At 38.3% G+C, this 22598-nt stretch overlaps 1 protein-coding gene across 2 annotated transcripts; it reads left to right on the plus strand.

Annotated features, from left to right (window-relative positions):
* The first annotated feature begins 1364 nt into the window (after nucleotides 1–1364).
* runx1 (RUNX family transcription factor 1) lies at nucleotides 1365–22175 on the plus strand. Of its 2 annotated transcripts, none has more exons than XM_055026059.1 (8): nucleotides 1365–1452; nucleotides 8434–8585; nucleotides 8671–8781; nucleotides 11393–11549; nucleotides 13363–13467; nucleotides 16889–17092; nucleotides 18641–18787; nucleotides 18864–22175. In XM_055026059.1, the coding sequence occupies exons 1-8, from the start codon at nucleotides 1365–1367 to the stop codon at nucleotides 19409–19411; spliced, it is 1512 nt and encodes a 503-aa protein (XP_054882034.1). In that variant the 3' UTR covers nucleotides 19412–22175. The 2 variants fall into 2 exon arrangements, with proteins under 2 accessions (XP_054882034.1, XP_054882035.1); XM_055026060.1 differs by lacking the exon at nucleotides 1365–1452 and adding an exon at nucleotides 5309–5595.
* The last annotated feature ends 423 nt before the right edge of the window (nucleotides 22176–22598 follow it).

Here is a 22598-nt window from a genome sequence, read left to right on the forward strand (position 1 = left end):
AATTGTGTGTAAAATCTGTGGTCGTACATTTTTTGTGTGTATGCATACTTCATACATGAGGCCGCAGTTCTCCTGAAGGGAACTGGATATTGTTTGTCCTAATGTTTTTGCAACAAAAAAAAAATGGTGGAAAAATACTATCAGAGCAACTTGGTAATTTTTTACCAAGTTTTTTGGTCATTTGTTTAATCAAATAACCATTAATATGTGCATCTGAACAAACCACCTCAAAACGCAATGATTAAAGATTGTTGCTATGCAACACAACTAAACAAGATAATTATTTGCACTTTTACAAAGTAAACTTGCTAATTCCTTTTAAGTCTCACATGTTAAACAATTTAAAATAGTTTAATTTATCATTGCTGAAACCATCTCATCTAATTTAACAGTATTTGCTTTCTCAATAAATGTTAAAAATTCCACTTACTTTTTTCCAGTGTTTGAATGTCACAAATTATTGTCATGAAATTGAATGGTGTTTGTGGTTTGAAGGAAAGTGAAAAAATTGAAGGGTGGGTGAAAACCTCTCCCTGGTGGGTCTTTATTCTAAAGTGACATAATTCATATTTCTGTATAAAAATTGAGGATGTTGATCAGTCTTCTGTTGGAGAAGTTGAAGCTCTTTGCTTCCTTTAACATTTTAATGTGTGCCCTTCAGCCAAGCGTGATTATTGAACCACACACTGTTGAGCTTCTCACATACAGCGAACACAAGACTCATTTCAAAATTTTCAATTAAAAAATGATTTAAAAACAGTTAAAGCAAATAATGCCAATTAGTCAATTCCTTCTTGAAAACATAAAAAATAATTAAAAAAACACATCTTCAGTATGAAGCAAGCATCTGCAGGGCTGATACGTTGTTTTTCAATCAATGTCCTCAATTTTTAACCAGCTCTTGAAACTAGTAAAAGAAAGATGGTGACAGAGAAATGGGGTTGGTTGGAGAAAGGAGGTAGAAAATCATTTTTACAGCTAAATGAAATTAGCAGCCTTAAAGAGCCTAAGGGCAAAGTGAAGTTCTGTCCCCTGGGGCTACACTTTACAGAAGGAAGGAATGAATTAAGCTTCAGTGGATATGCCCCCCTCCTCTTGCCTTTTTTTTTAATCCCTCCCACTCTTTAGTTGTATCATAAATGTAGGATAAGTAAAAGAGAGGAGGTAGAGTGGGTGAGGAGATGAATAACAGTATAAAAGCAGGTTTAACAGGTGAGGAAAAGTAGAAGTGAAGACTGCGATTTTTCTTGGCAGCTCCCATTTTGTTTCAAATATAAACTGTAAAACTGTAATATTTCTTCATCCACTTTTTAATTTTTTTTCTTTTCTTTTATCTTCTACTGTCTGTTGGAAAGGATCGAGTCATGAACCCAGGGACATTCGCCAGCTCTGGGCCCTTGTCCTGGGCCATGTATCTGATGAGGAAAGGCCACACGAGCAACGGACTCTTTGGTAAAGTTATCAAAACTGTTGTGTCTCATTCTCCATGTTGTGGAATGACGATAAATTAAAAGAATTGCTATTTATTTCTCTGATGTTTGTTCAGAGACGCATGTTCCATCCTATTGTCCTGATTGCCGCATCACACCCATTGTCTGCACTGTGATTGGCTGATGGTGTCTCACTTCTAACGTCACTGTGAAAGAATAAACCAAAACAAAAAAAATTCAAATGCAACACATGTGGTCCTGCCTTCTTCCCAGACAATATGGAAAATGATTGAGCTTGATCTAATGGCCTGACAAAGTCTGGCTTTCATTTTTTTAATATGGAGAAAATGGCAAATGACGCTAAAAGAAAAAGTACAATTAGTGCTTGAAGTGATTTTGGTTTGGAGATCTAGGCTGGCAGTAAACAAAGCAGCCATAAGAACCCAAGATATCCCACAAACCATAAATGCAAAGAACATAACTATTTTATACATATACTTTCTTCTTTTTACATGCATCAGTAATAGTTGCATATACATCAGTATTTCTCCTATGTACTCTGGTACATTTCATTGTACCATTGCTGTCATGTCTTTGTTCAATGACAATAAGCCTGTCTGACTTTGCACCCATGACATTGTAAAACTGAGGATGAAGATGATGATGACTCATCTGTTCAGCAATATCAGCTGAAATGCCTCAAAAGAATTTGGAAACCACATAATTGATAGCTTATGTTAAAAAAACAAAAAGAAGAAAAGAAATGATTGTTTTTACTCTTTTTGTATTAGCAAAGGGAAAGGCCAATAACATTCTCGGGAAGTTTGATAGGTGATTAAGGCTTTGTATAGATTCTAGATCAGAGGACAGCAGGGAAGATCATATTACGAGCTGGTCTATGGGAAATGCTAGATGAGTGAAACTCAACACCACTCACTCTGTTATGTTTCTTTATTTCCTTTAACGTCTCTCGTCTGGGTTGTTGGGATATTATTTTTATTAGGCAACATTTAAACCTTCAGTAATATTGACTAATAATTTACTTATCAAGCATAAGATTTTAATTCTTTAATTCAGTAAAAGTTCTGAATACATAAAAAAAACAACACTTATGTATTCATTCAAACTTATGATTATAAATCATTTATGCTGATAAGTATTTGTGGTAGGCAATGAAATAACAAATATTCCAACCCCTTTTTACAAACTTTTCACAGTTTAGTCAGTTTAGAGCCAGAAGTCTCCTTATGGAATACGTGATTCTGCAATAATTATTTACAAATAAAAGTCTAATTTTATATTTTACCCCTTTTGATTCAGTACCACTGAATAAAATCAAGTACCTTCAGATATGATAGCCAGTAGGATTCAGCTATGCGTAATTTATTTTGATTCTAGTTAGAGCTGCTTGGTTTCTGGCCTAAACTGCTACCAAGAAGTTCATGATAACTCTGGATGAGCTGCAGTTCATCTAGGAGAGTCTACTGACAGAACAACCATCATCATGCATTCTGCAAATCCTATTTTTATATAAGGCTGTTATGAATAAACACAATGTTGAAAAAAAGTCAGAAGTCCTTCTGGCAGTTTATTCCAACCCATGATAAACTGAGCAAACATGAAGAAGATGGTCAGCTAAGGGAAAACAAGGATGATTTTTTTTTCTCTCCATTACTTCATGAATATACCAACTGAGTGGAGCAGTGATGGAAACCTTGCAGTGAAGCCAGTCAGGGCTGTGGCTCACTATCTATAGCTGAAGTAGAATAATTTGTCTATGATACATTTTATTCCATAAATCTGGCCTTATTGGATGAATAGAAAGAAGGAAGCCATAAGACGTCCAGTGATATACTGTATGTTGGAACAGCAATACAAGACACATGGTGGTGGCAGCATTATGCTATGTGGATAGAGCTAAATCCAGGACAATTCTGGAAGAAAATTTGTTGGAGGCTTCAGAAGACTTGAGACTAGGCGAAAGTTTCACCTTCCAGCAGGTCAACCATGTCATACAACCAAAGATTTAACAGACTGGTTTAGATCAGGGAGGGCAATCCCAGTCATGCAGGAGTCCTGCAACTCTTTGATGTCTTTCTGATCCAACACACTTTTCAGTGAAACAGCTAAATTACATTCCAAATGCAGTCAAGCTCCCCAAAGTCCTGCTAAAAACTGCATCATTTGACTCTGGTGTGTTCAAATTGAGACGCATCTAACCCTAACCTTTATAAAATATTTCTGAATCAGATCAAAGCTGATTCATATGTTTGAATTCTGAACCTAAATCCAACTGAAAATCTATGGCAATACTTAAAAACTGATGTTCACCAACTGAAACTGAGCTGCTATCAAAAGAATGTAGAAAAGTTTCATTAAGATGAATTTCATTTTGCTAATTTTTGAAGTGATATACATTAAGGGTTGTGCCTGGAACACGTAGACTAATTTATTAAATCCTTTTGGAAGGTATGAGTATTTGTTAATTTATTAATGGTTGTTATTTATTTTGCTACTTAAAGTATTGAACAATTAATTAAGAAAAATAGAAAAATGAATATTTGCAATAGCTATTCATGCCATGTTCATCTAAGGTCGAACCTTAATCCTGTGAGATGAAGGAGTTACATTTTTAATAGTCCACCCTCTGGCTACACACAGAAGATGCAAAGACAGAGTGGCCTTTAAAACTGTAACAGCATGAATATGAGGTATATTATACCAATATTTCTTCCAACTGTGCAATAATATTAGATTCCTTCATGGCAAAAAAGTTGCCCTATTGTCAAGGACAAACATGAGAAATTAAAATACTTTTTTTTTTTTTTTTTACATGTTTTGGTATTTTTATTGATGTCGTTTACACCCTGAATAAAAAAAGTATGAATTGCTTTACAAACTAATCAAAAATCATCTATATTTCTCAACACAACAAAATATTTACAAGTTATCCCATATTGCCATTCAAATGCTGAATTTTAGGAATGAAGATTATAGTTGCAAAAATAGGATATTTAAGGTATAAAAACAGTAAAATATGTATAAATTATTTCAAAATAATAACAACTAAAGAAAATTATGATTTAAATATTAATTCCATACTGTTGGAATTAGGTCATGAATATAAAGACGGAAAACGTGTATTTAGTTATTTACATGTACAAATAAATAAAACATTAAATATTTATCTGTGCCTTGATTGAGAAAAAAAAACTTTGATCACATAATTTGATGTTGAAGATCCTTAAATAAATAAATATTAAATAAATAAATAAACGAAGTCATAACACGAGTAAGGATATAGAGAATTGTAATTTTTACGGATTGAATTTATTAAAATAATTACTTTCAGCCTTTTGTTTCTTTACATTTTGCATGAACTACTGCCCCCTGCTGGACACGGACAGTTCTGAAACTGAGCCGTTGACGCGCTGCCTGCCAAGCGCGTCGTTTCGTTTCTAGTCAATGTGACGCCACGTTCTGACTGCAGTGAACTTCACTGGAGTCATTTCTGACTTTCAAGGCGCTTTGCGTTTGCTATGGTTCCAAATGAATTGTTTCGGGCGGACGAAACGCTGATTGGACAGTTGCATCAAGCCAAACCTGTGATGAGCTTCCTAATTGGTTAATACCTGAGCCATGCCGTCAGTATGCAAATAGAGCGCTATGCCGGTAAAAGCTTGTAGTTTCCATCAGGATGGCCATTCATGTGTTGAAGAGACGAAAAAGAGAGAGAGAGAGCGAGAGAGAGAGAAACAGAGAGAGAGAAACAGAGAGAGAGAGAAACGGAGAGAGAGAGAGAAACAGAGAGAGAGCGCACATCTCCTTTTTCTGTCTAACTTCTCATTTCACTTCCTAGTTGTTGGGAAGCTCAGTTTCTGCTCCTCAGCAGCTGCTCGACACTTTTTTCTCAAGTCGATCACAGATTTCAACAAACCACTTTCTGTTTGGAGAGCGGAGCCACTTTGGGTTGCAGTCTGGCGCATCCGGCGCGTCTGGGATTTTACCCACATACCTGAAATAACAAGCAGCTCTGCAGATCTGAAAGGTTCCGAGTTGTGAAAGAGCTGCAGGCGAAGGTCCTGAGAGTTCTGAGGTCGGGTTCTGAGGTCGGGTTGCTGGCACTGAGGCGCACAGATGGTGTTTCTGTGGGATGCAAAATACGGTAGGCCTGCACGACTTAAGCCGGGGCTCCTTGTTCTTCACTGGGCAGAGAGCAACTCAGCATCACTGACCACCAAAACATTGACGTGTTTTTCATCACTTCATCAGTCCAGGCTAGGAAAAAAGTAACCATAAAATGCACGTGTTTGTTTCTGAGCCCAAAAATCCCGCTCCAAATTTAAAAGCTGACAAATTCGCTGAAAAACGTTTCAGGCTCACTGTGAACCGCAGCGTCTCATTCTGGTCAGAAATCCTGCAGCTGTTCATGACGCGCTGCTAGAAGACGAAGAAATAACTTTGTTTTTACTAACCCCACATATTTCAGACTTTTGGGATGAAATTATAAAAATATCTAAAGTTGTCCCAAAGATTCAAAGTAAACGCAACTTGATGGTTGGATTTTCTAAAAGTTTGATGTAAATGTCATAATTTTAGCTCTGCTCCTTGCAAGCCTGGATAATAAAGACAGTAGAAAACTAAGCATAGTATAACATTTTGATTTTCTACTAATCATTTTTATGGTATTTGTCCCATTATATGTGGATTCTAGAAAATGAGTCATAAATGCCCATATTTTAAAACATTGCTTTAAAAAATCCATTCATGTTTGAATTTCATTGACTTAGACATTTTTAAATATTACTGAAGAAATTAAAGATTGTTCTGTAATGAGGATATATTGTAACGAGTATTTGATGACTCCTGATTGAAATTCAGTCGATCAAAATTAATTCATGTAAAAAAAAGCAGCTGCACTTCAAATCAAAAAGTAATTTCTCTTAAAAAGACTCTTCCACAGTGAACGGGAAGAACGCATTAAAACTGCAGGCTCGTGTGTAGGAACATTATTTCTTGTTGCCACAATAACATGAACAATTAAGACATTTAGTGAACGCAAAAGCAAAAACCTGCAGGAGGGTCTGCATTTTGCCTTTAGTAAGACAACTGCTGCTTAAAGCACCCAAGAACTGCAGTATTATTATAAATATTGATACTATTTTCCTAGAACTAATTTTAAGTGAAAGTGAAGGGAAATATTACTGCTGCATGCAAACACATTTCAATAGAAATGTTTCATATTTACAGTCTGGCTCTGTTCTCATTTGGCGGCTGAATTTATCCGTGAGACTTTTCTTTCTTCTATGATTCCAACGTTTCAAAAGTCTCAAACTTTAAAACAGAGTTATTTACACACTTATTCTGTACTGCAACTAAATCTTCAGAAATGTTTGGATTTCTGGAAGCATTTCAAGTATATTTTCTTAAATTAACAGAACTATTTTTGCTTGATTTTGATCATATACTTGTTTTTCCTTTAGTTCCTTGATCACACACTTGATTGTGGCTTGGTCAAAAACTACACTGAAGCTGACCCAAAGACTCAGTTTTGAGAAGTAAATCCAAAAAGCCCATCGTTTTATACAGCGGCATAGATATGCTGCCTGCACCCTGCTTATTGTAAATGATGGGTTTGTGGTTTAGCTGAAATTGATTCATAGCAGCTCAGCCCTGACTTTAAACTATGCATAGAGCTAAAGATTAGGGAAATGGTTTTGAGGCCTTCCAAACCCAAACACCTGGAGCTTTTCACAGACAGATTGTCCAAATAATTCAGAAAGCTGTTCAGCAGTTGGAATCCCAAAAACATTTTTATTAATTGCTGAGAAAAATAAAATAAATATATAAGCATGCCATTCTTTAAAAAATGTAAAAAAAATAAATAAAAATAAATCTGATTTCTATTCAGTATTGATACTGGTACTTATTTTTTATATAATAAAAAAAACATTTTAAGTTAATTTTGCCAGGGTTATGAATCATTTAGTGGTTCCTAATTCATCCCTGTATATTACAGTCAGTTTTTATAGCTCTCACTATAGATATGAACAAATGTTTTCCTGAAACATTCCTACATTTTCCTAAATAGCATTCATAATATGGATCTATGTTTCACCATATTCACACCTGATGGCAAACAGGGAGACTCTTAGAACAACCCAATATAGTTTAAATTATAAAAGTCCTTCAGTTATATTTACAAAAAAAGCATGTTGATATTTGAGACTGAGGAAAGATTTTTGTTTAAAAAAAGTATTAAATAATATGTAAATATTCAAAATATTACAAGGTTATGATGACAATATCTTTTCAGGCGTATATAGAGGGGATCAAATCAGCAACTTACATCGTCTCCCTCTCCTGCTATTAACATGACGCATGTCATCAATTTAGAAAGTACTCCTGCATCACTTATTTCCTTTCTTTTTGCTCCGTCTTCTCAAACCCCCAGTCAGTCGTAGCAGATGGCCGCTCGTACTGAGTCGGGTTCAGGTTCTGCTGGAGGTTTCTTTCTGATAAAGGAAGGAGAAGTTTTCCTTTCCACTGTTGCTACATGCACTTTACAGCTGAGGGATTGCTGTAAAGTCAACAACAACGCAAGAGATTGTCTGCTGTCGCTTCGTACTCGTCCAGGAAGAGTGACTGCTCCAAGTCAATGATTGATTTTGAATAATAAACTGCACATAATTCACTGTTTGACTATTAGGATCAAGTGGAATGTGTGTGGCTGAACTGAAATGTAACGTTTTGTAATGTGCCTTCGGACAACATTTGTTATGAAATGGCACTTTAAAAATAAACTGAATTCAATTGAATTCAGATGTTCAAATATCTAAAATTCAGTGATTTTTAAATGAATAGAAAAATGACTGGTAAAGTGTTTGCTAAATGTTTGAAATAATTTTAAAAAATCACTTTTTTAAAGAATTTATTTGTTTTCGATATTATTGTATGTGTTTATCTGTAGTATGACTCAGGCCACCACGTTCATTTCTCCCAGATCCAGCCCCTGGTAGGCGATACACTCCCCCCTCCACTTCCCTTGCCTCAGGGGGGAAAATGGCCGAGGCTTTGCCTCTAGGAGCCCAGGAGGCTGGTGGAGGGGCCACTGTGATGGGCAAGTTCCGCATAGCGGACCACAGCATGGCTGAAGTACAGCAACAAACTCTTCAATAATTGAAGTGCTTTGATTTATAATTGAAAACAAAAAATGTGATGCCCTCTTTCATCTTCATAGGTGATTTCTGATCATCCAGGAGAGCTGGTAAAAACTGACAGCCCAAATTTCCTCTGCTCTGTCCTGCCCACTCACTGGAGGTGTAACAAGACTCTTCCCATTGCTTTTAAGGTGTGTACTAAACATTTTTGATTGGCACTGCACATATATATGTAAGTGTGTGTTTGTGAGTTTATTTCACCTGTGCGTTCCTAATACTACTAATAATAAGTGTTCACACACTTATTATGTTGAATAAATGTATGAACAGAATTGTTGCTTTCAAAGGTTTTAAGAAGGGAAATGTAGATTTAGTTACTGGATCAGCAAGAGTTAAACCCCCACGAAATATAATTGTGCTGGATCCTTTGCTTTTTGCTCTTATGGTAACTTTCCAACCTGAAGTTCATGTTAAAATTATTACAGTGGACCCCAGCTTCAGTTTGAGGCTTTTTTCATTCAGTACTATTTAAAATATTTGAAAGCTTGGGAAACTTCAAATATCTTTAGCCCTCCAATGGAGAAAAGGAAAACTGCGAATGTGAATTTTATTAGTGGCAGTATGTCTATCATAGATGTATTAAGGTATATTTAGTGTTTGAACTATCAAAATAGGGTGTGATTATTTTAGAGGATATGTCCAGAATTTGCGTGCTAAAGCTATTCTCTAACTGGGGGGTCCAAAAAAACTGTTTGTGAAGGATTTAATTCTTTATCAAAATATTTAGTATTTTTCTTTCCAGGACTAAATTTATGGACTGTGATATTTAACAGAAATATATGAATATAATTCTAATAAAAAAGTGATAATATCTCCAAACATTTTTTTATCTGTATTTCAACATCGTAGTCCTATATGAGCACTTCATTCTCTTCATTCATTCCCGGCATTGTGAAAGCACGCTGTGATGTTTGATTTGTTTCCAGAGTATTCACTCACTCACATGTGAATGTATGATAGGAAGCTTTTCTCCTCTTTCAGACTCAATGCATTTATGGAACAGCATCTCTAAGCTGCAGAACACACAACAGATTGATTTATTGAGTTTTATGCATTAGTCTTCCCACATGCATTTCTCTGCTTGTTTGTGAATTTGGAACATAATGCATCATTATGGAGCATAATGAGTGGCTGTAGCTACGTCTTATTGAAAATGGATATAATGCACATATAATGCACATTTCATGCACACCCATAACAGTGCCCATTTAACTGTATGTTATAGCACAAATATGATGGATATGCAGACAGGTATTTCATCATTTTTCTCTACAGATATCTGCACATTCTAAATTTTGTTGCTTTTTTTGCTTGATTTTGCAGTCTTTTACTGCCCTTATTTATTTTTTGACAACTCGTAATGCAAACATCAACATGTGATTATTGAAGTACATTACAATCAACGTTTAACTCAGATTAATAGCAACACAAGTTGCAGTTGTTTGCTTAGAGAACTCCATGTGAGAAGAGAAACCATCCATAGTACTATATCTATCCTGGATATTTGCACAGCAATGGTAGATTAGCGTTTTTATGGAAATAAGCTAAAAAAAAACAGCAGGTGTTAAAGAGAAGAATGGACTGTAAATCCCTCATTTTACATTTTCTAAAGTATTCACACCCATTAACTTTTTTAGATTTTGTCCCATCCAAACCACAAACAACTGATTTTATGATGTGATAAACTTGTGAAGTGTGTGATTATTTGAAAAGTGCTCCATAAAAAAAGTTTGATCAGTCCATTAATTTGGCTGGACTTTGGCTAGGTCATTGTGACACATGAATCTGTTCATCGTAAACATCTGTTGTCCTGCTTGAAGTGTTATACAGCCTGTAGCTTTTGTTCTTTCAAGCTTTTATTGGATTTAGCCCCATAGCGCTAACCCTACCCGTCTTCCTGTCAACTCTGACCAGCTTCCCTCACTGTCCTGGTGTGTTCAGGGTTAAGTAAAGTGTTAGTTTTTTTTGACATGTTGCCAAAAAATTCCATTTTTTATCCCATCCCAAAGCACCTTCCTCTACATGTTTACCATTTCTCCATCTGAGCGGTAATTCTCCACAGTTCCTCCAGAGTTACCACAATCCTGTTGCCTGTTGCTTTGTTACATCTTTATTTTCCATCCTCTCCACAATTAAGTATTGCTTTGTGTTGGTCTGTCACACAATGACAGACCAACACATGGTGTGACATGTTGGTCACACCAACACATGTCACACCATGTCATAACCAGAGGATTAATATGAACCCTCTAATTAATTGAGGAGCCATTTTGTGATGACTTCATGAAGGCAGAGTTTCAGAAAGAGCAGGAGATTTAAAGTAATAGAGACCCAATTTCAAGGCTAATTTATTTGAAATCACATTTGATATGAATAGCACTTTTTAAAGAGCTGAAGTTAACATTGTTACTTGATTGTGCTATAAAATGGTATTCTACACCTGGAAAGTACTTTCCCTTTAATACTTCAAGAGAGTTATAAATGTGTCGGTCTGTACCAAGCAACACAGACACAACTGAAGTGTGTGTCTAAATGGTGTGATACATTTAAGCAGGTGATCGATAAGAACCAAAGGTTTCATTAATAACATTATAATGTTTAACTTTCAGAACTTTTATCAATTTCCCAGTAAGTAGAATAAAATTGTATATAAAGCTAAAAGTAATTTCATTTTATTTTGTATTAAAGTCTACCAAGACAAAAGTTTCTAGATTGTCATAGTTTTGTTTGGTGTTCGTCCAGTTAGTGACCCTGGGCGATATTCCTGATGGTACTTTGGTAACTGTGATGGCTGGAAACGATGAGAACTATTCAGCAGAGCTTCGCAATGCCACCGCGGTGATCAAGAATCAAGTGGCCCGATTCAATGACCTGCGATTTGTCGGCCGGAGCGGGAGAGGTATGGATACATGACACAGAACATAAAATACTAGGGAGAGTCTGTGGCTTCTTGTCTCACCATGGTTGAATTTTAATGGACACGTTTTGAACAGGCACTTAGTGCTGAATGGATAAAATAGGGGAAGTACATGTGAATAAAAACAGCATTCATTCAACTTCCTCCTAGGATTTCATTTAGTATCAACCTGCCTCTGCCAAGCCACGCCCTCCCTGTTTCTGTCTCTAACGGAAACACTGGACCACAGTTACTCTAAATCAGCCATAGGCAAATGTCCCGACCTATCTATTTAAAACAGCACTCCTGTGTACACAAATTCCTTCTGCACTTCCACACATTTAGGAATGTTCAAAGCTGTGCTTAGTCTTTTGCCATGTTGAAAATATAGACACAACTTTCAGAAATGTATTGAGGGATTCCACAGTGCTGCAGAAAAACTCATGAATGCAACATTGAGGAGGCTGAATTCCCAGCTTTACTACAGTGACACAAAGATATAAGATAAAGATCTGGACGTCTGCATCACTTCACAACTGCAATTCACTTGAAAACAGAATTGCTGCAGGTAGTTGAACAGTAAAATGTGATTCTGATATGTAGCAAAATCATTACCTGTAATTCTCTGACATTTTGCTATTCTTTATTTTTGCTGAAATCGGGCTGTATGTACAAATTTCAAATTTTATTGGGATTTAATGGGACCAACACAAAATAGAAGAAAAAAGCATTTATGGTCTTAAATATTATGTACAAATACATATAAGAATAGAGTGATGTGCATTTGTATCATCTGTAATAGTCCAAGGAATTGGCTTCAGAAGGCTCTCTGTAAATTGTATTTTTAGCTTATATATATATATATATATATATATATATATATATATATATATATATATATATATATATATATATATATATATATATATATATATATATATATATACGTGTGTGTGCTACATGCTTTTTAAGCATGTAGCACACAAATATCTGTGTTTCTAGCTTTAATGTTACAGGGTTAGATGAAAACTTTTACATCAACAAGCAGAAAAGTTTGTTATAGTTTGATACATTTTATTCATAACAAACACTTAGCAACCTTTTGAGCTTGGTTTGTTCATCTAAATTGCATAATTACATGAAATAAATAATTAGCTCAGTTTTTGTCAAATAAAAAAGTTAATGAAATCCACAAAGTTCTTTATGTATTCAATTAATCTGTGTGTCATTTGTGACAAGTTGTCAGTCTTTTTCATAGTTCCTCTTTTAAACAGAACACTTATTATTGTTTTGCAATATCTGAGCTCTGAACCAAAGACAGACCCGAGTTCATCTCCTCCAAAAATCAGACACAATGGCTTTGGCAGTTATTTCTCTTCCTGTCTGTCAGACTGAATGTAAACTATGAATGAACTTATAGTTTTTCAAAATTACATTTTCATATTTCTATGGATTGGTTTCTGTACAGTAATGAATGTGCAGTATATACTGTGTTAAAGTATGTAGTATACAATAAATGACTAAATGGAGGAATAGACCTTTTAGGTGCCACCTTGTGGCCATTAGTGAATTTGCTCATGTAGTTGAAAACAAACATGAGGCTCTTAATCTGTTTTGTAATCCTATGGCGTCTGCATGATACTGTAGCTTGTAACAGTGTTCATGAATAACTTTAGTTTTAAAATGTATGACATGGATTTGTAATTACTGAACCTGATTACATACAAGTGGATACCAAATCTAAAGGAATTATTCTTATATGTTACCTTTCCTGTCTCCACTCTTTCCCCATGGTTTCCTTGTTTATCCTCTTTAGGAAAAAGTTTCACTCTCACGATCACAGTGTTCACCAACCCTCCCCAAGTGGCTACATATCAAAGAGCTATCAAAATCACAGTGGATGGTCCCAGAGAGCCACGACGTGAGTAACCCTGACATACTTCCATAAATATATTGGAGTATGGGTGCATCAAGTGCACTTTTTTGAACAATCGCCAGTCCCCAAGCTTAAAAAACCCTGGCTGGCCGATTCAATTTTGGCAAGTACCATTTTTTTGCCCGAAATGTCGCTAAATATGGAAAGAAAGTCACTGAGTTCACAACAGTGGGGTGACTATTGTTAATTGCAAATGTGCAGATATGATCTGGTGGGCTGATCTGTCAGTCATCCTCTCTCACCAAAGAGCAGAAGAGGACAGTGGTCAATGATTTGACCTTTGCTGAGTTAGATAAGATGGGGGAATAGGTTCAATTTCACCTGTAAGTATCAGGCAATCACCGAACTCCTAAAATTAAGAAAATTGGTGCCGTAACACAACAAAACTAAATGTAGTTTGATTTTGTGAACAATTTAACATCAGTTCTTATTTGTGTCTCATAATTATATGAACTATTCAAAACAAGATGAAGAACATCTTCTGTTCAACATAAGGTGTTGAACTTATAAAATGTTATGATGAACATCTTCAACATAAGATGAAGATCATCTAATCCTTCCTTCCCCATGTTGAACTTAAGATGAAAAACATTCCATATTGAAGACGAAATGTTCAACATAAGATGCTCAAGAAAATCTTCATAACATCTTTAGCACAAGAATTTGTTCAACATAAGATGTTGAACTTCTTATGCTGAAGATCCCATGTAGGACAGAACAAAGGACTTGTTGGGCAGTGAAACGTCGACTCATGGCTTCAACAAGAAACCATCTAGTGGTACGCAGATTCATATACCTTTATGTCCTCTATACCTAATTTGTTTTTATTATGTCAGAGATTGTTTTTTGTTGTGTTTGGGAACTTGTGTGATGTGAGGGGTCAGGTGCAGATTGAGAGTGAAGGTGCAGGTCAAATACAAGTTCAATTCGTACATCAAACCAGTTCCTTTGATAAATGTGTGTGTATGCATGTGTGTTTGTGTGGGTGGGGGGGCGCAGGTGTGTGTGTGTGGGGTGGTGTGTGTGTGTATGTATTAGAGAGAGTTTGTGTGTGGCCTTTGAACTCTTTTTCTGGTGTTTATCTGGTTTTATCATTCATGGGTCCAACTGCTCCTCTCCTCGGGCTGCCACCTTATCGTAGTGGAGGGGTTTGTGTGCCCCAATGATCCTAAGAGCTATGCTGTCTGGGGCTTTATGCCCCTTATAGGGTCACCCAAGGCAGACAGGTCTTAGGGGAGGGACCAGACAAAGCACAGCCCGAAGACCCCTATGATGCATACAAACTTTGGACCTAGTGTTCCCTCGCCCGGACGCGGGTCACCGGGGCCCCACTCTGGAGCCAGGCCTGGAGGTGGGGCATGTTGGCGAGCGCCTGGTGGCCGGGCTTTTACCTAGCCCGGCTGAGCCCTGGCCGGGCTCAGCCCGAAGAAGAAACATGGGTCCCTCTTCCAATGGGCTCACCACCTATGGGAAGGGCCACAGGGGTCGGGTGCAGTGTGTGATGGGTGGTGGCCGAGGGAGGGGGTCCTGGCGGTCCGATCCTCGGTTACAGAAACTGGCTCTTGGGACGTGGAATGTCACCTCTCTGGTGGGGAAGAAGCCAGAGCTAGTGTGTGAGGCTGAGAGGTTCCGGCTAGAAATAGTCGGTCTCACCTCGACGCATAGCTCTGGTTCTGGAACCAGTCTCCTTGAGAGGGGCTGGATGTACTTCCACTCTGGAGTTGCCCACAGTGAGAGGTGTTGGGCAGGGGTGGGCATACTTGTTGCTCCCCATCTCGGCGCCTGTACGTTGGGGTTTACCCCGGTGAACGAGAGGGTAGCCTCCCTCCACCTACGGGTGGGGGGACGGGTTCTGACTGTCGTTTGTGCTTACGGGCCAAATGACAGTTCAGCCTACTCACCCTTTTTGGAGTCCTTAGAAGGGGTACTGGAGAGTGCCCCTCCTGGGGACTCCCTCGTTCTGCTGGGGGACTTCAATGCTCACGTGGGCAATGACAATGAGACCTGGTTGGGAGGAACACTCCCTCCGATCTGAATTCGAGTCGTGTTCTGTTGCTGGACTTCTGTGCTTGTCACGGATTGTCCATAACGAACACCATGTTCAGGCATAAGGGTGTCCATATGTGCACCTGGCACCAGGACACCCTAGGCCGCAGTTTGATGATCGATTTTGTCATCGTTTAATCGGATCTGCGTCCATATGTCTTGGACACTTAGGTGAAGAGAGGTGCGGAGTTGTCCACTGACCACTACCTGGTGGTGAGTTGGCTTCGGTGGTGGGGGAGGATGCCAGTCAGACCTGGCAGGCCCAAACGTGTTGTGAAGGTCTCTGGGAGAGTCCCCTGTGAGACGAAGCTTTAACTCCTCCCAGGAGAGGTGGGGGACATTGAGTCTGAGTGGACCATGTTCCGTGCCTCCATTGTCGAGGCGGCTTATCGGAGCTGTGGTCGCAAAGTTGTCGGTGCCTGTCATGGCGGCAACCCTCAAACCCGTTGGTGGATCCTTTCAGTGAGGGATGCTGTCAGGCTGAAGAAGGAGTCCTATCAGGCCTTTTTGGCCTGTGGGACTCCAGAAGCAGCTGATGGGTACTGGCAGGAGAAGCGCCGTGCGGCTCGGGTGGTTGCTGAGGCAAAACCTCGGGCGTGGGAGGAGTTCGAAGAGACCATGGAGAAAGACTTCTGTATGGCTTCGAGGCTATTCTGGTCCACCATCCAGCATCTCAGGAGGTGGTGGACCAGAAGTGGTGTAGCACCAACAGTGTACAGTGGGGGGGGGGGGGGTGCTGCTGACCTCGACTCGGGACGTTGTGAGTCATTGGGCGGAGTACCTCGAAGACCTCCTCAATCCCACTGACATGCCTTCCATTGAGGAAACTGAGCCTGGGGATTCAGGGTTGGGCTCGCCAATCTCTGGGGAGAAGGTCGCTGAAGTAGTTATAAAGCTCCTCGGTGGCAGGGCCCCGGGGGTGGATGAGATTCGCACCGGAGTATCTTAAGGCTCTGGATGTTGTAGGGTTGTGTTAGTTAACGCGACTCTGCAGTATCGCATGGGCATCGAGGGCAGTACCCCTGGATTGGCAGACTGGGGTGGTGGTCCCCCTGTTTAAAAAGGGGGATCGGAGGGTGTGCTCCAATTATAGAGGGATCACACTCTTAAGCCTCCCTGGCAAGGTCTATTTGGGAGGGTCAGTCGGATAGTTGAACCTCGGATTTTGGAAGAGCAGTGTGGTTTTCGTCCTGGTCGAATTATATATTTTTTCACAGCGTTGATGCTGTATCACTAGCACATAGTCTAAAGAGTTACAGGTTATATCAAGAAATAAAACAGTACTGTGTCAGATTACAAATGAAGCTTGTTTTGTTGGCCGATCTAAAAAGAGAACCTGTGTGGGGTTTTTTTTCTCCAGGTCATCGTCAGAAGTTGGACGAGGTCAAACCTGGATCATTAGCTTTCTCAGAGAGGCTTACAGAGCTGGAACAGCTGAGAAGGAGCTCTATCAGAGTAACGCCTCCTCATAATCATCATCATCAGCAATCTGCAAACAACCACCAATCTGCAGTCCTCACTTCTGCAACATTTTCCAGCCCTCCACACTCTGGACTAACTGCTGGTAAGACAGTGCTATGCAGAACTTCCACTAAAGATTGGATCAGAAAATATTCAGATTGAAGTTATTCTTCTTCAATAAAAGATTTGTTTGTTTGAAGACTTTTCCAATTTGTTATTCCTGACAGCATGGCGAGGTGCTTCTCTATACAATTGATGACCAGGATATCTGAAAACAACTATAATTCCCAGAGTATTTGCTGACTACTCTGTAATCAGGACAAATAATAGTGCTTTAATCCAAACAAAATAGCAAAAATGAATGCAGGGATGAGACCACAACCAAACAGATTAAATCTATGAATTCTCAAGACCTATAAAAACGTGTTACTGTCTAATATAATTTCTCAACACCAAATATACAATACTTTATTATGGATCAACACCCACAATGAAAACCATCATACCTCTTCCACAGAAGCTAATATCCATGTCTTTTCTTATGTCTGCTGTGAAGAAAAGCAGCCAATCAGTGGCAAGGAAAATAAATCTCGCTGCATTGACTGCTTTGTAAAGCAGCCAAACATAAATGAGGTCACATTATATCTAGGTATTTCAACTTCCCAAACTGCATTTTCTTTCGACTATTTCACATGTGCATTACAAAAAACATTGTGAATACGAAGATTTTCTACAAATAATTTGAAGTCATATTCAACAGAAGTCTACATTTCCGCAAATAGGTGAATCCATGGATATTAAACTGCGATCCATAAATCCACCGTATTTATGGATTTTTTGGATACTACTTTAAATATGTTGTTCAGGTGTTTCAAAGACTAAACATTTCTCTAGTTCAACTCCATGGGATTCTGCTGCCAAAATGTTGTTATAAACATTTTGGGATTTATTCCAACCAGACTGTATAGGCGAGAAAAAGCAGTACAGATTGGTAAGTGACTCAAGTGCCTTGACCATAAACACGTTATGAAACTGAGTCAACGTAACACATTCTCGATTTCAAGATGACTATTCTTCATTCTGAGATCTCCGCTGAACACATAGTTGGAGAGGTAGCATAAGAGTCTAATTTTAGAATTCTGCTATAATTTAAGCCTGACCAATAATAGTGGCTAATGAAGTCGAAAAATGTTTACAATTTCAAATATTGTGGGAATAACAGTCAGAAGAAAATACTGCACAATATCCAGTCAAACTCATCATCACAATATTAATGAGTGCAATCACTCATGAATAATGAGTACAACCATTAATGTATAACTTGTATAACTTTCAGGAGAGCCAGGCATTCAAACTGACTGACTTGAAATGACCTTTAGTCATTTTGAGCCCAAACATTATGTAGAAGTTAGAATCAGAATTCCTTTTGTTGTCATTGTACACAAACAAAAGCACAATGAAATTTGAAATATTTAGTTGGTGGCTAAGGATGCTAATCCTTAGGGATATGGACATCATGTTGATGGAATAGAAAATATCTATATTTTTATGAATCACAATGTTTATTATACTATTTGAGAATAATTTTTCTTATTCTGACATCATCCAGCTCTGCGACCTAAACAATTGAATTCAATTCTGTTTGCCTCAGATTCCAGACAGATACAGTCTTCTCCATCCTGGTCCTATGATCAGCCTTATCCCTACCTTGGTCAGATAACTACTCCCACTGTTCACACAACTGCTCCACTTTCACCTGGTCGCTCTTCTCTTGGTGACCTGTCCTCAAGACTCACAGGTAAAACACCAACATACACCATAAGCATATATAAGGCTTAACCAGATTATATTCTGTAACATTTGTTTTCCCTCAGGTCCTGACCTTACAGCCTTTGGTGACCCCAGGATGGCTTTGGAGCGGCCTTTTAGCTCCCTTCCCTCACTGCCCGACTCTCGATTCTCTAACCCTCGGGTGCACTATCCTCCTACAGGAGCTGCATTCACATACACGCCAACCCATAATCCAGTCTCTAATGGTGCCATCAGCATCACTATGGCCACAGCCATGGCAACCACCCAAACAGGACGGTACCATACATATTTGCCTCCACCGTACCCTGCAAATACCCCTCACCAAGCTCAGAATGGGCCGTTCCAGTCTACTTCATCTCCATACCACCTGTACTACTCAGCCACCACTGGTTCATACCAGTTCTCTATGATGGCCGGGGGAGGAGGCGGCAGTGACTCACATTCTCCACCTCGTATCCTCCCACCTTGTACCACTGCATCCACAGGTTCTTCTCTTTTACACCCTTCTTTGCCTAATCAGAATGAGGGAGTGGGTGTGGAGGTGGAATCCAGCCACAGTAGCTCCCCAGCAAACATGGTTGCTGCTGAAGCTGTATGGAGACCATATTGAGTCGCCTCAGACAGTGATGACAAATGTTTCTACTCTTATCACAGCAATGCTGCTAAGAGTAGACTCACCTGAAATGAGTATATTTTATATAATGACGACAACTCAAGAACTGTGTGAGTCTTATCTTTACATATTTAAGTTGTTTGACAGTAGCAGTTCTAGACTTGATTTACCGGCAGGGGGTGGAGCAGTTCTTTTCATTGAGGCACAGTACAAAACAATAAAAAATACATGGCAATATTTCATAAGTTAAGTAAGCCACAGAGCCATTTGGTTCTCCAGAGTTGCAGATTACAGACCCTTGATCTAACAGACGAAAACTGTTATTCTATGTCAATGCGGCTGAAACTAAAAGAGCAACACTTTAAAGCTGTAGTATGAAACTTTTCTAAAATGTTTTTTTGTTGTTTTTTTTTACATATTTGTTGAAGCTGTCACCATGTCATGGTATGACTCTGAGGCAGAGAATCTGTGAAAAAAACATGTAGCTCCTCTGCCTTCTCCCAGTGCAAAGTAGAACAACCAATCAGAGCACGGAGGTGGGGGTGAGCTGTGGGGCTGCCAGCTTTTACCAGCAGATTCTGTTGTGAATGTTGAGGCTAGTTAGCATAACTACCAATGGCAGCGGGTAAAATGGTTTTTCTGTAACAGTATGTCGTTTCTCCGCCAATAGCACGTTTAGGAGTGAGTACGTGAGGGTTAGTGATGGCACCAAGACCCTCCTCCTGGCTCTGATTGGTTGTTTTTGGTCAGGAGCAACACTTTTCTTTTGATGCAAAAATAGCTCCGGGAGGAAGATCGGTCTTTAGGCAGATTATATGTTAAGATACTGTTAAGATATTATGACATTTTTAACAGTTATGTAAAAAAACATGTTATTTATAAACATTACATAGTGCAACTTTGATTATTAATTCATGTTAAAATAAAACCGAAGGAAACCAATGTAATTGGCCCAACGTCAATTAACAATTAACCTTATAATCGCGCAAATTATATGTTTAAAGGACAATTTGCGCAATTATCCATTAATTGCAATAAATTAATTAATTGTAATTAATTAATTTGTTAATTAAGTTGCTTAATTGTCTGTTAAGGAAATTTACAAAATTCACCTAACACAATGTTGTAAATTCCACTTTATCATAAAATCTCAAGACATTACCAGTAACATATCGTTTTCTTTGAAAAGCTTCCAATTAAAAAGAGAAAACCTACATTTCTCAATAAAAAGCCTTTGTGCTAGAATGAGGTGGTTTTTCAGCCGTATTGAAACACTTCTTCACATCACAAGAGTAATGAGCAGGATGTTACTACTGGCTAAAACCTGAAGAAGACAGGAAGTAGAAGGATGATGATGGTTTGTTTTTTGGGGGGGTTGGACAATGTGCAGCTGGCTCCACAAAAGCTCTCACAGCGTCTCAAATTTTCTAAAAGTTGTGTGGCATTAGAATGTGTTCAATCTGCTGTAAAATGACTAACTGTGATTTCCCCAAAACGCTGCCTACATAGTCTTATATCATCATAAATTGATTTAGTATTATCACTTTATTACAGAGGTCATAATAGGGTTCAGGACCAGGTCCGCAGGGGCACTGGCCCTTGTTTGTCTCTGTTGTTTGACAGATTGAAAAAAGCCATCGTCTTCACCTGTCTGTCTGTCAAATTGGAATTGGATAAGCTATCTATCTATTCAATCCATTAAAAAACTATCTCATGAAATCTCCAAACATTACTGGTAATGTGTCGTTTTCTTTTTGTTTTCTTAAAAAAAAGCCTTGATGTGTTGAGCAAGCTGTTCATTTTCTATAGGGTTTCCAAAATGTTACTGAACCACAAATATGTAGATTTTGCTGTCAATTTCTCGTGAATGTAATTCCAATTGGTTTCACACTAGGACTGCATGAACGCAGATCACCAACAGTACAGCATGTGTTTTTATACCAATGAAGAAACATCAGTTTGTGCAACTTACTCACTAAATGACTTGTTTCACATTTTTGCTCAGAAAGGCGCTTTACTTCACAAGCGTATTGGATTCAGTGTCTCTGATCTGGACACTTAGAGTCAGAGGTGAAAAGTCAAAGGTAAAAGGCATTGGTTCTATACATTGGTTGCCAGTTAAAGAGTTGAAAAGTATGCAGATGTTTATTTTATGTTTGCTAACTTGAATGTAATACTTTGATCTGTTTCACATTTCTGCCCAAATACAATCGTGTAGCAAAGTGGAGTCCTTCCAAAAAGAAAATATGGGCTACACCAATTAACTGAGTATTAATATTATTTTCAAAGCCTATATTTTAGTGCATCAGATGCACATTGTATTTTCCAGGCTTAATGACACTCCTTACACAAAGAATCATCTCATGCTAAGCCAAGCATCTTCTTTCACATTGACTTTGCATGCCCTCTTTCACTTTACCCATCAGTCTTCTCTGCAGCCTTTTCTTCATCACCAGCAGCTCCATGTTTAACATCTGTTGTCCAAGAAATGCACCAAACCCTCTGCACATGTCCAGACTCCGTCAGGATTTTCCCTTCTATATTATTTGGTCTTAAGGAACTCTTAAAATTATTGTGTTTTCACCTACAAGTCGTTGTCCAATTTTTTTATTGGGTCCTTCATCTCCCAACATCACTGCTCTGGATTCATTATGCAGTCATTCCCAAAAGATTTGATTCTTACACACATTTTATAAACTTCACTGCTTGACTCTTGTTAGAGCTTATTGTCAGGCATCTGGTATTCTGAAGTTTAACAATAAACATTTCATAAACCATAAGCTGTTAATGACAAGTGAATCAAGTTTATGCAAATTGTTGATGTTTCCTTTTTGTATGACCACTACGTCATCCCAGTGTTCTGACCGTCTGTGCTAACTTGTCAAATTTTTCTACTGTACCAGATAGCTATGTCTGTCGGTGCTACCTATCAAAAACCAAAAAGAGTCATATTTCCATACAAAAGACCTTAGCAGTTAGTGTCAATGTTAAATACTCATGTTCAATTATTACTTTTAAGGGAAGGGATTTGCACTTAGCAGGGATAAGTAGAATTTGGAGGAAAAAAAATGTGAATGACATCTTTAGTAAAAGGATCTGAATCCCTGTTCAAACCACTTTGTCTAAATGCACTTAAAACCTTCTTGAGAATAGCATACCTGTTTATCATGTAAAGCTGGCACTA

This window comes from Poeciliopsis prolifica, unplaced genomic scaffold (assembly GCF_027474105.1).
Source record: "Poeciliopsis prolifica strain line A6 unplaced genomic scaffold, Auburn_PproV2 SCAFFOLD172, whole genome shotgun sequence".
NCBI classification, from domain to species: domain Eukaryota; kingdom Metazoa; phylum Chordata; class Actinopteri; order Cyprinodontiformes; family Poeciliidae; genus Poeciliopsis; species Poeciliopsis prolifica.